At 41.6% G+C, this 12,579-nt stretch overlaps 1 protein-coding gene across 3 annotated transcripts in view; it reads left to right on the top strand.

Moving 5' to 3' along the window:
* Positions 1-12,579, top strand: part of Top3alpha (topoisomerase 3-alpha) — a 119,234-nt gene that overhangs the window by 35,716 nt on the left and 70,939 nt on the right. For all 3 annotated transcript variants that reach the window (XM_075878575.1, XM_075878574.1, XM_037436007.2), the window contains exons 10-11: positions 569-643; positions 10,351-10,401. In XM_075878575.1, the coding sequence (XP_075734690.1) occupies positions 569-643; positions 10,351-10,401 (126 nt within the window). The remainder of the gene's footprint in view (positions 1-568; positions 644-10,350; positions 10,402-12,579) is intronic.

Raw genomic sequence — 12,579 nt, 5'->3', positions numbered from 1 at the left:
TAAAGAACGTTCGATGATCGAAATTCCTCCAGAGCCTTCCAGAATGCTAAGCACGTGCTGGACCACGTCTCTTTGGTTACCTGGTTCTCAGCTGATGACTTTGCTGCTGATGGCATTTGGCATTGCTTTTTGGTTACCCGGCGGTTGCGCACAGTCCCAGATGCGGCGTCTCTGTGTCGCTCGGGCCTTCTTGCAGTGTAGGCATATATCTGTGGTTTATACCTCTGGGCAGACGTGCTTTGCCCCGCGGGGGTCCATATCGCTTGTACTTGCAACTGCCGTAGTGTGGCGGCTTTGCTGCGTTATTGGTCTCGGCGGGGCCGAAAGCAGCGCCTCCACGTGTTTGACGCCAGTGGGTTGCTGCTCCGAGATGATCGAGCACGCTAGTGTCTTGCTTTGACTCTCCTTCCCCCTTTATGCTGGATCGTCAACAAAGTTGTTTGACTCACTCACTCAAGAGCTCTCCGCTACAGCGTGTCTCACAGTCATATATTGTTTTTGGCTCGTAAAACTTTAGGTATTATTACAGCTCTGGCTGACTGTCTTGCATTTTGCATTTTTTTGTCAGTTCATTGCCACTGGCCTTGTCATATATGCCCGAAACTATTTGGAAGTCTACATATATGACAAATGGAACGGAAAGGTAATTATATTTCATCTTTATTTCTTCCTTGTCTTGAATTAAATATTTATTATAATCATTGAATTGTGTGCACCTATTTAGATATAGAAATTAACATTTACAGAAATGTCAGCTTTTGTTACTACTTGTTGAAACAACAAATGGACATGGCAGTTAATCAGTCCTGTTGCTGAGCCCTTGTACAGGCTTAAGAAGCTGTATAATTTTACTGTTAGCCTTATTTTGCTCTAGGTAGTTTTCTATGTTTAATGTGATAAATTTGCATTGATTAAAATATTTGTAGCCAACTTGTATTCATGCAAATTTCTTTGGTTGGTGTTCTGAGCCACGTGAATTGTAGTACTTTTAGTGGCACTAGTCTTTGCATATTTTATCTGTGGCTGCAAACTGTGCAATTGATTTATTTACTCATAAGCACTTGTGTATCCTAGAGGGTTGGGAACATGAGGATGGCAGTGGGGGATGTTGGGATGAGCCCATCCTGTTCATGAAATGCCCGTGTTTTTGCACTGTCATATAGTATGAGTGTGAGCATGTATTAGACTTACTCAACCACATGTTTGTAGCATACGGCTACATAGTAAATTCATATGGTTTTCTAGGGAACCAGTTGTTTCTAAGTGCGTTCTTGACAGTGATTCAAATCATATAGCAGTATCTTTCCAAAGGAATTGCTCTATAATCTACTATGTAACAATTAGACTAGTAAATTGGAGTATAAGGGAGAATGGTTCAACTGCTTGAAGATTAAGGACAATGTGTTATGGCAAGTTAGTAAATGGAAGCATGCAAGGTGGAGGAAGGTTTTCAGGGGGGGGCGTTTGCTTACTTGTAGCCCGTAGCTACAAAGGAAATCAATACACATTTCTTGGAAAGCTTCCCAGTTGATGAAAAGCTTATGCTAGTTCAGGGTATGAACCCAAGACCAATGTGTTGCTGGCTTATGCGGAACTACTTTGCCACATTCACCCTGCCAAGTTTTTCATTTCTTGTTTATGATTAGCATCTGCCTGAGCAGGGGTATATGAATGGTGTAATCTAAAGATGGAGCTTGGAGGCCCACTTTGTTCCACCCCTGCTCAGGTGAAAGGTTCGATGTGTTTTTTATATGCAATGCTCGTTCGGCATTTGAAAAGGGATAGCTGTCCCACATGGCAAATAGCGCTTTTTTGCATCATCAGTAAGTGTCAGGTGATCACCTAGGTGTCGTACGCGGTTAAAAATTGGGACAAGGGCTCTTGCTTTCATTGTTTGCTATAATGAGTCAGCTAAGTGCTTCTAGCGCTCTATGGTGGTGCAAAAAAGCACTAGCTGCCATGCAGGTTGATTATCATAGTTCACACACAGGACACTGTGTGTTCATTGACCACTAAAGAAATGTTCACATTGTATGACTCTAGCTGTTTGGAAGAAACCCTTTTATTATTTGATTGAACCAGTGTATTCGCATTGCTGCAAGTTTCCTCGGTGGCACAAACTCACAAGTAGTATTTTAGATATGTGCTTTTTGATAAATGCATCCAGTATAGGATTGAAGAAATTTAGATTTTGCAATACCATTATAGGGGAACAGTGATGGAAGTGCTGCTCCAATCGCTCCAAACTGCTCCAAAAGAGAAATGCTGCTCTATGATGCTCCAGGCGGTCTTTTTTGTTAGTAATTGCTCCAAACCTGCTCCGAAATGGCACTGAGAAACTGCGAATGATAAACTTTTACTGTTTGGCCAGCGTACAAGTCCTTAAGAAACTGAAAAGAATTTGTATACTACTATCATTCCAGAATGCTACTAGGGTGCAGAATTATTGGCTCTGGTGTCATTTATGTGACAAAAACTGGCATATGAAACAAATAGCTCATTATGCAGTTTTTTTTTTCAGCTACTCAGACAAGCTAGTGTGGTGAAATATAAAAATGAACAGGATTCCTTTTATTCCATACCGATTATCTGCTGCTTATTTGAAAACTGTTATGTGGGGCTGTGGTTACTATTAAAATTTGGGACACAGGTTTACCGGTTCAATTTAATTTCTGCTAAAAATACTAGTATTTTAACTATATAGCTCATTTCACAGCATATTTCTGACAACCAGCCATTTTTTCAATTATTTCTGTCTTGAATTTTACATTAATCATTGTCTGTGAAATATGTGTTATAAGGAATATTAATATTTATGAGATGCTTCGACGATGCTTTGAACTTCAATTGGTGTGTGGCAAATTTTATATCTGCTCCTGAAACACCAATAGCTGCTCCAAACAAACATTTTTTCCACTCCTAAAATACGTATGGCTCTTCCAAAACAGTACTTTTGCTTCTTCAAAGTATGCTCCAAAAAATAAAATGTCACTTCTGTCACTTATAGAATTCTTGTGCTGCTGTTACTGTAGAAGTGTCTTGAAAAAAGGTATTTTTAATAAGGGTTCCTATCATAATAGGAATTACTAGGGATGTCAACTTTTTCTATCAAGAATGTGGTTTCATTGTATTGAGGTTAAGTTGTGGGAAGTTTTTGGAGTCATATCACATTTTTAAGTGATAATGCTACGTGTTTCTTGCCTACACCTTTTTCTCATTTAAAGAAAATGTTTTCTATAAGTGGGGTTGGCTGATCAACTCTCAGTAACTGATGGAATGAAACGAAAAAGGGAAAGCCACATTTTTTCACAATGGCTCAGAGTTTATGAAGGTCGGGACATGAAAAAGTTTGGCTTAAAGCATAGGAATGTGTCTTCCATTGACACGAGCAGGGAACATTCACAGAAAGAATGTTCCCTGCTTGCCAGGTGACCAAAAAATCCTACTTCTCTTTGAAACATGACGACGGTTAATTCGGACTTTTGGTGTCATGCTTAATTATGCCACTGTCACTTAAGATTGTCCTTCCAAGGTAAGCTTATAATGACTACCCCAGTTTACTGAGCAGAGCCACTGGCAACTTTTGCTGAATGAACTGATTCAGCATGCTCACTTGCTCTTGAAAGCTTGTTTGGCGATGCTTAAACAAGTGTAATTGACAATCCTGCCAGTTTTTTTGTTTAATCAGCTGCTGAAGGCGGACCAAAGGTCTTGTTATTCCCTCTATTGCAGTGTGATTGAAGAACGCGCTGTTTGACACTGCATGATTTCCACATCTATCGACTCTTATTGAGTGACTTCAAGTTGACAGCTGCTTGGTATACACCTGAACACAGCGAGCTCAGTGCATGCCGGCGTAATTACAGTGCACATCGTGCCATCTGTTGCAAGTGCGGCAAAGCAACGCTCTGAACAGCCATGCTCCGTAAATCAAACACGAAACTTCTCAACCTTAGTCTGGCTGTAAGCATGTTTTGCACTTTTTCTCTTCTCGAATTTCGTGCTGTTTTCTTCTACAACGCCGAGAAGATCTTCCTCAACAGCCTGGAATGTTTACAGCTAGCACATAGCAGACTGCGGAGGCAACTTTGTCAGGTACATGCTATTGCGATGGAAAGAAACGCGAATTCGAACTGCGACATGCCTTACCTGTCGCAAGGCAGAACTTGTTTAAGTCGGTATCACCGTAGCACTAGAATCCTCCTCCTGCTTGCGCTCATGCGCTGCATGTGCTTACCATTCGCCAGTCATGCCTGGCTTTCGGAACACAGGCGCAATGCAAAAGTGCCAGCCAGAGCATGATTTTATAGTACTATAGTGATGCTGGCTGAAAGCACAGATTCGCCTAGTGACAGTCAAGGCACATCACAGTTTGCTATGTCAAAAGCCACGCTTTCCGCCATTCACGTTTCTTTGAACTGCGGTAATGCGCCGTGATATTTAAACTAAACATGCACGCGTGAGTCATAATATTTCTTATTATAGGCATGCGGCTTGGGAAAGACTACAGCAGTGATTTAATGCCGCATACTCTAGGCACTTGAAAATTGCTACTGTGAAGCGAAGCAGCTGGCATTGTGCTTGAATACATGCAGTAAGTGTACTTACTTGTACACTTTTACCGAGGCTAATAGTTTTTCCTGTTGATTGCAATTATGCACTGGTGGCGGAGTATGCCATTTTTCGTTACAGATGGAAATGTGCTATCTGAAAACATTGTAGCCGCACGATTCTCTCGCTGTGTTACGGTCTTCAAAGACAGGGCCAGCTGGGTAATCTCTTCTCTTGCGTCGATTTTTTTCACACTCAAAGACTGTGCAGTGGTGCCCAGACAACCTTTTGTAAGCGGGAGTGGTGTGAACAGGTGCTTTCTCACATTTTTGAGTACCAGAGATGCCGCTTGCTATGTTAACTTGGTGCGATAGATAATGCCTTGGCAGTTCAAAATAAAATGGCATTTGGGTGTGAGAGTATGCCACAGGGAGCCTAGGCACCTGGGTGCAAGATAGACGTGTTCTGGTCTATAGCCTGCATGAAAAGCTGATTCGAAATCCTGAAACTAGGAGGCAGATTTACAGCAAAGCTGTATAAATATGGCTAGGCCATTTCCTTTGTTGGTGAGCAAAAATGTATGTACCACATAAATTGGCTAAGACCTCCGCTACACTCTAACCTCATTATAACAAAGTTGCATCTTGCAAGAAAAGAAGTTTGTTTTAAAGGTTATTCCTAACACTGTTATCTATTGCAAGACTATTTCTAATTTACTTTGTTATAACTACAATTTCATTATATCCATGTTTGTTATAGTGAGGTTTTAGTGTACTCACCACTGGTCGACAAAAAAATTATGTAGTCTTGTGTCGGTCATACAGTGCTGCGCTGCTGACCTGAAGGTTGCAAGTTCAAACCCAGTCATGGTGGCCATATTTAAGTAGAAGTGAAATGCTTGAGGCCTGTACTTTGCCATGAAAAAATACCAGGAGGTGGAAATTTTCACCCCTCTTCACTATGGCATGTTTCACAGTCAAATTGTGGCTTTGGCCGGTAAAACCCCGCATTATTATTAATGCGAGAGCACTAAAGAGTTCGTTTTGCGGAAATTCTGGCATCGGCGTCGTTGGTTGTGAGTGAAAAATTGTTTTGTGTGCAACCGAAAAATAGAGAAGTATTCAAATGAAATAAATTATAAAAAATTTTTGGTCTGAGTGGGGATGAAACCAAAGTTGTTAGCGTGGCAAGCGGTCATTCTGCTGCATAGCCACGTGCCTGTTTGTGAATACAGTGAAAATAACTTCCTCTGCTTGGAAATGCAGCGAAAGTAACTTTCATGCTTTACAAGCACATACATCCTGTATACATGCTTCACAATACAAAATGAAATAATGCAGTAATAATGCGTCGTAAGCGTACATTGCCATCGAGCGTCAGGACATCTGCTTATCATAATGACTTCATGGTTTAAAGCCCCTCATTCACTACAAAAGTAACACATGTTGCTGTGCCTGTTTCCTTAAGGCCACTTAGTCAGTGCATAGCAAGTTCGAAAAGATTTCATGCACTATGTGTTTGAAGTATGCAAAGAAATGAAACTGATGCCATAGCTGCCACGTCTCCCCTTTAATGGAACACATTAATCACCATGGTGATGATACCTATGCCCCAGATGCGGCAGTCGTTTTCTTCTATATTCTACGCATTCTAGCCCGCATCAGATGAACATGCCGAGTCAAAACAAAAGCACTGTAAGCACTGATAATCTTCTAATGGCTTGCATCGAGTTCAGTAGGTCGTGGTTCAGGTGGTCGCTAATGTTGCAGCAGTTACTTGGCCATTCACTGTGATACGTATGCTGGCGATGTACAGTTTCCATTTCTCTTCTCGCTCCTAAAGCCTGATAGGCAGATGCTACCAAAGCAACTTGACATACTGGCCTCGCGAATCTTGTATATACCGTCATAATGAGGCTCCATTAGATAGGAAGATACACAGCTGATGGTTTCAAGAGCCAAGAGTGTATGATCAGAATTCAGAATAATAATCTTAAGAGCCTCAAAGCCATCAGTAGGGCAGTTTACACCTCCCTCCATGTTCTTGCTGCTTTGAAGGCTGCGCCTACAGGATGGGTGTCGGGACAAAAGTTTGTTGCGCTGTGAAAACGAAAGCTGTACATCGTCAGCAAATGTATCACAGCGAATGCCCAAGTAACTACTGCAACAATATCGACCATTTAAACCACGAACTACTGAACTCGATGCAAGCCATTTGAAGATCATCAGTTCTCACTGTGTTTTTTTTTTTTTCGACTCAGCATGTGCATCTGACTCGGGCTGGAATGTGTTGAATATAGAAGAAAACGACGGCCACATCTAGGGAATAGGTATCATCATCATGGGAATTAATGTGTTCCATTAAAGGGAGAAGATGGGGCAACCATGGTGTCGATCTCATTTCTTTACAAAGTACTCACTAGGGACAGGATATCACTATCGGGTTCAACTCTTAAAGACGAAGCTTAACAGTCCCCTAATTTATTATCATTATTATTAATATTATCATCATCATCATCATCTAAAAATGAAGGAGTCGTCTGTGGGAAACAGAAATTGTGCAAGCTCCACAGCCCATCACTTGTGCACTAAAAATGAAGAAGGGAACATAAGGGTGTCAAAACACTTACATATGTGCCACACAAAAAGAAAGATCGTGCATGTTGTGGCAAAAAGACACGGGCTGCTGAAATGTGAAATCTTGAAAAAAGTGCATTATTACTTATCAGTACTTTCTGAACCGACATTTTTAGTGTAGTTGCAAGCTGTGGCCAGCTGTAGTTTGAAATCCTGTGTCACCTCTATGTTATGTGCTAAACAGCTTCATGGGCCATCTACCTTCATGGATTAGAATGGGTCCTCAACCTTTAGGAGCTTGCTCCTTCTGCTCGTGGCTTTTCCTATGTCAGCAGCGTGTACACCAGCATCGCCTGTACTCTTCTGCGATCGCGTTTAAAGTCGCCTCTCTGTTGATTCCGACAATGCTTGCTAGATGGTGCCCTGCCTCCCAAGGCGTCTGTTTTCGATGGCCCGCACGCTAGCCTCCTAGAAGTGGATTTGAAAGAAAGGAAAGCAAAGAGAAAAGTGTATTGTGGTAACTGTCTCTCTCTGAGGAGGTCACCTCAACAACGCCACACGGAGGATGGGTAGTGAGGTAGAGGGGGGAATGTGAAAGAGACAGGAAAAGGGGAGGATGTCGGTGGTGTTTAATCTGGCCGTGCACGAATGTGCGCCGCCTTCCAAGGCGTCGGTCACAAACAGACCAGAACAGCACTTCAACTGAAAAGGAAAGCAGTATTGAAGACACGTGTGAAAAACGGAAGCTATGCATTTTGACTTCAATTTAGCAACTTAGTAGACTATTTTTGAAAGCTTGCACAACTTTTGAGTCTTGTCCGCCTCTTTTTTTTTTTTTCATTTGTTTGCAATATTGGTGCATATGCACTCCTTCATAATAATGGAGTACTTGTGCCATCATGTCTACATTATGTTCCTTACATGGAAATGAGAGGTTGTAATCCTCTAACACAAAGTCAATAGTCAGATCATACACTTCCTTATCGCCGGCGTGCTTCTCGAATTTTTGTTCAGCGTCTTTCAAATGATAATAGCGTGGCATTAGGGTGTGTAAGTCCTCCTCTTGTCTTCAAAACTACAAAAGCCGATTGAGCTCTTGACATATCAAATGTCTCAGTCAGTCCCAGCTTGCACTTGGAACAATTTGTATTTTTTAGGAGTTTTCAGCAAACAAACCCACATACATAATAAATTATGCTGTCGGTAACGCTGTCTGATGCAGACGTTGAGTTAAATACACCGTCGCACTCAGTCTCATCCTGCACCAATCCATCTGTCACGAGGCTGTTTAATGGGCAAGCTCTCGTGTAGGTTCGTGTAAAGCAAAAACCACCGATGACATAACCATCATCGGGAAAAGAGCTGACGAGACCATTTGCTTCCACCCTAATTCCCAACACTCAATATATTTAGAAACCCCTAAAAACAAATAGCAGACAAAGAACACAGCATACATAACTAGAAAGAGGTTAGCGAGAAGAACAAACGGCTAAAGACGTGAGCAGTGCATGGACATAAATGTTCAGTGTAAAATAAGCCTTGTCACAACATAGCGGGACGCGGTGCTTGCAGCGAAGGCTGTGCTACCAAGGAAGGCATGGACGCACTCACGTAAACGATGACAGTGGTGATGCGGGGCTTGCAACCGATGCGATCGAGTAATGGTGAAGACGCACTCGTGCAGCAGGGGATAGACTGGCGATTAGCTTGAGACGCTCAAGAGGCTGACTTGCACGGAAGGAAGCGTCAGGCTGGTTGAAGTCAGTGACCTTCCGGCGTTCGGCAGCCGCAGCTCGCACACGAAGCCGGAGGCGTTTCTTGGCCAACGCCAGAAGACCAGAACGAGCCTGGCCCACGTCAGGTGACGAGAAGAAGCTCTGTGTCCAGGTGGGAGCCCGCTGGGACCTTGATGCAGGAACTCTGCTGGCCGCCACTCCCGCACCCTGGCCACCTTCTTCACTCGATCCCGACTCAGCCACGTCTGCCTATAGCTTCACTGTTCTTCTCCAGTGGCTCTCCTAAATCTCCGTGGAGAGACCTCATTGGACCAAAATGTTCACGCCCCCACGTGCCGCAACCGAGCGTTATCTTCATCTTCTTCTGGCTGATGGAGTGGCGCACTTTTTAAACGCGCCCAATCACATCACACCATCAAGCCTGTTCTTAAGCTCATCCAAGCGTGACTGGCTGGTCAGATCGTTCTTGAAAGCTGATGTTAAATCACGCAAGCTAAGGGAATGTAGCTCTTCACTAAAAAGTTATTGGCGATTCCCGTACTTGGGTGGCTTTATGAGACTGTAAATAGGTAGCATGCTGTATAATTGCAAGAACGTTGGCAAGCAAGGATGTTCATTTTGGCCTCCAGCTTAGCGTAACACCAGAAAACTTTTCCAAAACATCTTCGTTAAACTGTGCAGTTAACACATATTTGAAGTCTAATTTCTTTAACAAGTAGTTTGACAGCTGAATTGTCGACAGATTAGTCACTCACAAGCTTGGCAGTGGTTTGTGAAAAAAAAAAAAATGAGGATCAATTCATTCTGTCTTCACTTCTTCCTCCTAATTATTAAGCCATTGTAGAAAGAACTTAGTCCTTTCCGTCTAATCTTAGACCTTCCTTAGGGTGTCTGCGATTCATGACATCAAAAATGTTATTAATTCGCACAGTAAAATCGACTTTTTTCGTGCATGTGTTGTAGCCAGATTTGCACTGGGGCACAAAACACTTCTTTTCCATTTCACAACTTGCTCACATGAACAGCAGGGACTTTCATCACGCACACACAAAAACAATGAAAACAAGAGTGCAACGTCACTACTGATTTGCTTGAACAACACCGTGTGTGGTCTGAACGGGGCCCGCTCACCACTTGCTCGGTTGTGAGCCACGTGACTGCTCCTGCCATCTCGCTGCGTAGCGTAGCGGTGGTGCTCCGTCGTTCCTCCTATACTTCTAACACCATGGTATATATAACGTCAATCTATATAGGATGATTAAGATGTGTACAGAGGATTTGTGGGTTATCCGATCATATTTGAGCAAGTTACCCTGACATCATTAATTTTGTGCTTATGGCGGTGATTTTTTTTTTTTTTTTTTTTCATTTTAGAGTATGTTATGTTGGATTTCTCTCTACCCTACTTAATTGGAAATGCCTGCTTGTTCTGGTAATGTGCAGCTTTATTGAAATCTTAAAAAATTTGTGTTTTTTTTTTCTTTTAGGAAATTCCAAGCTATCGGGAAGGTGAATGTTTTGTTCCGGACTCTGTCAAGGTAATGACCTCTTCAAACGGGAGATCAAATGTTTTAGTACAATGAGTGGTATGAGCCATTGCTCGAGATAACCACGTCATGACAAGATAAATCTTGTCTCTAGAGATAATTTTTGGCTCTGGTCTACGCATTTGACTCAAAATTACGCTGATATGACCTAAACTGAAGACTGTAGAAATGAAAGCATGTACATTACTTAGCCCTAAATTTTCCTGTTTAAATTCGTAAGTAGAGTACATCCAGTGATGTTTACTTTTTGTCCTTGTTAGGCAGTTAGTTGCTACCATATAAGATAGCCCATACCATACAGATGTGTAATTCGTGATTTATCTATTTAAATATGAAGTTTTTCATTTTATTATGACTTCAAATGAGTAATCGCACTCCACATTTACACTTTGGTAGTCTGAAAGCAATGAGACACCCACGTAGCAGCGGCAGGCATGGCGTGCCATTGCTTAATTTGTTGACATATCATAGCCGCATCATTTACTTTCAGTTTGTGTTTATGAGCTTTGTAACATGTGAGTGGAAATAAACTTAACAAAAATTAACATAACAAAACATTTGTTATGTTAATTTTTTTTTGACCACCTCTCATGTAAAATCCCTAAAGAGGGGCCTTTGAGGTAACAGAAATAACTAACTAAATAAATAAATAAATTGGTTATTTGCCTGTCGTTGGTTCCCAAGAGCATTTCACTGCCAACTGTGGAGCACAGTCATGCAGCATTGTTGGCTAATAATGCATAGTGGTCCATAAGGCACAGTTTCAGTGAAACTGGTTTGCTGACCAGCAATGATGAATAATAATTGAAACAAATGATGATCACTTATATGCATGCAACAGGCATGACTATAGGAGCAGGACAGGCATTTAGGCCTAGTGTTCAAAGAAATTCTACGGAATAAGCTCCATATAACATTTTTTGTTTTTACCAGGATGCTATTCATAATGCGCAGTATCTAAATCAGTATTGGAGGCGAGAACATACTGGGTGCCGTCTTCCAGGAACATACTTTTGAATGGCTATGTGGAGTAATACTGCCTACTTTCCGGAAGTTTCATCTTCAAAACAAAGGAAGTGAAATACTGCAATGAAATTGGTGCTGGGTAAACTGTTAATACAGAACACAATCAACACCACTTGAATACTAATAGGTAGATAGTAAAATTGTGGCTCACGCAAAGTATTGTGGGTTTCAGCACACGTCTGGGTCGACTTCCGATTCGAGTAGCCATGCCGTTGTACAGGCATTCTTGCCAGTGCCGTTGCTTTCTGCGTGTTTCACATAGCACTTACGGTGCCTCTTTTTACAAATTCACTGCATAATAATTTGGAGTACTCTGCAGTTTAGTTGAAAAACAAATGCAGTCACTGCGATAGCGTTATGATGGTGCGAGCAGTCATTTCTATATTCAAGCGGCATGCACCTCCGGAGAAATGCATGGTATTTTGCAGCAAAGTGTTATCGTCATGTTTTCTCTCATAAAAAGATTTTATGCACATCATAGCTTCAAGAAATATCCATTGATTTGTTTTCATGTTGCTCACTTGTAAAATTTATTTATTTTTATGTTGCAAAGATACCATCCCGTGTTTGATATAGTTAATTACCGTAGTAAATTGTTTCTTGCACTTAAAATGAATTGTGCTCGTAGTTTTCTAGCTATCTTTTACGCCTCTCAATTCTCCCTTATGTGAGATGTTGTTCGCTCATGCACTCGATCGTTATGTTTGAATGCATGTGAAATTCTCCGCACTCAACATACATTTGCAGTGATGGAAGTGCTGCTCCGATTGCTTCAAACGTCTTTTAAAGAGAAATGCTGCTCCATGCTGCTCCAAACAGAAATTTTTTATAGTAATTGTTCCAAATCTGCTCCGAAATGGCACTGGGAGAATGAGAATGACAAATATTTACTGCTGAAACAGCTCATAAGTTCTAAGGAAACTGTATTGGCACTGAGAAAATGAGCATGACAAACTTTTATTGTTGTACTAACTCATAAGTCTCTAAAGAAACCAAAAAGAATCTGTATACTATCATTCCAGAATGCCACTAGTGTGCAGAGTTATTGGCTCTGGTGTAATTTATGTAACAAAAACTGACATATCAAACAAATAGCTCATTTGGCAGTTGTTTTTTTTTCAGCTATTTGGGCAGGCTAGCGTG

Source organism: Rhipicephalus microplus, chromosome X (genome assembly GCF_043290135.1).
Source record: "Rhipicephalus microplus isolate Deutch F79 chromosome X, USDA_Rmic, whole genome shotgun sequence".
Lineage (NCBI taxonomy): Eukaryota > Metazoa > Arthropoda > Arachnida > Ixodida > Ixodidae > Rhipicephalus > Rhipicephalus microplus.
Note: the sequence above shows the minus strand (reverse complement) of the source record. Positions and strands in the feature narration are given on the sequence as shown.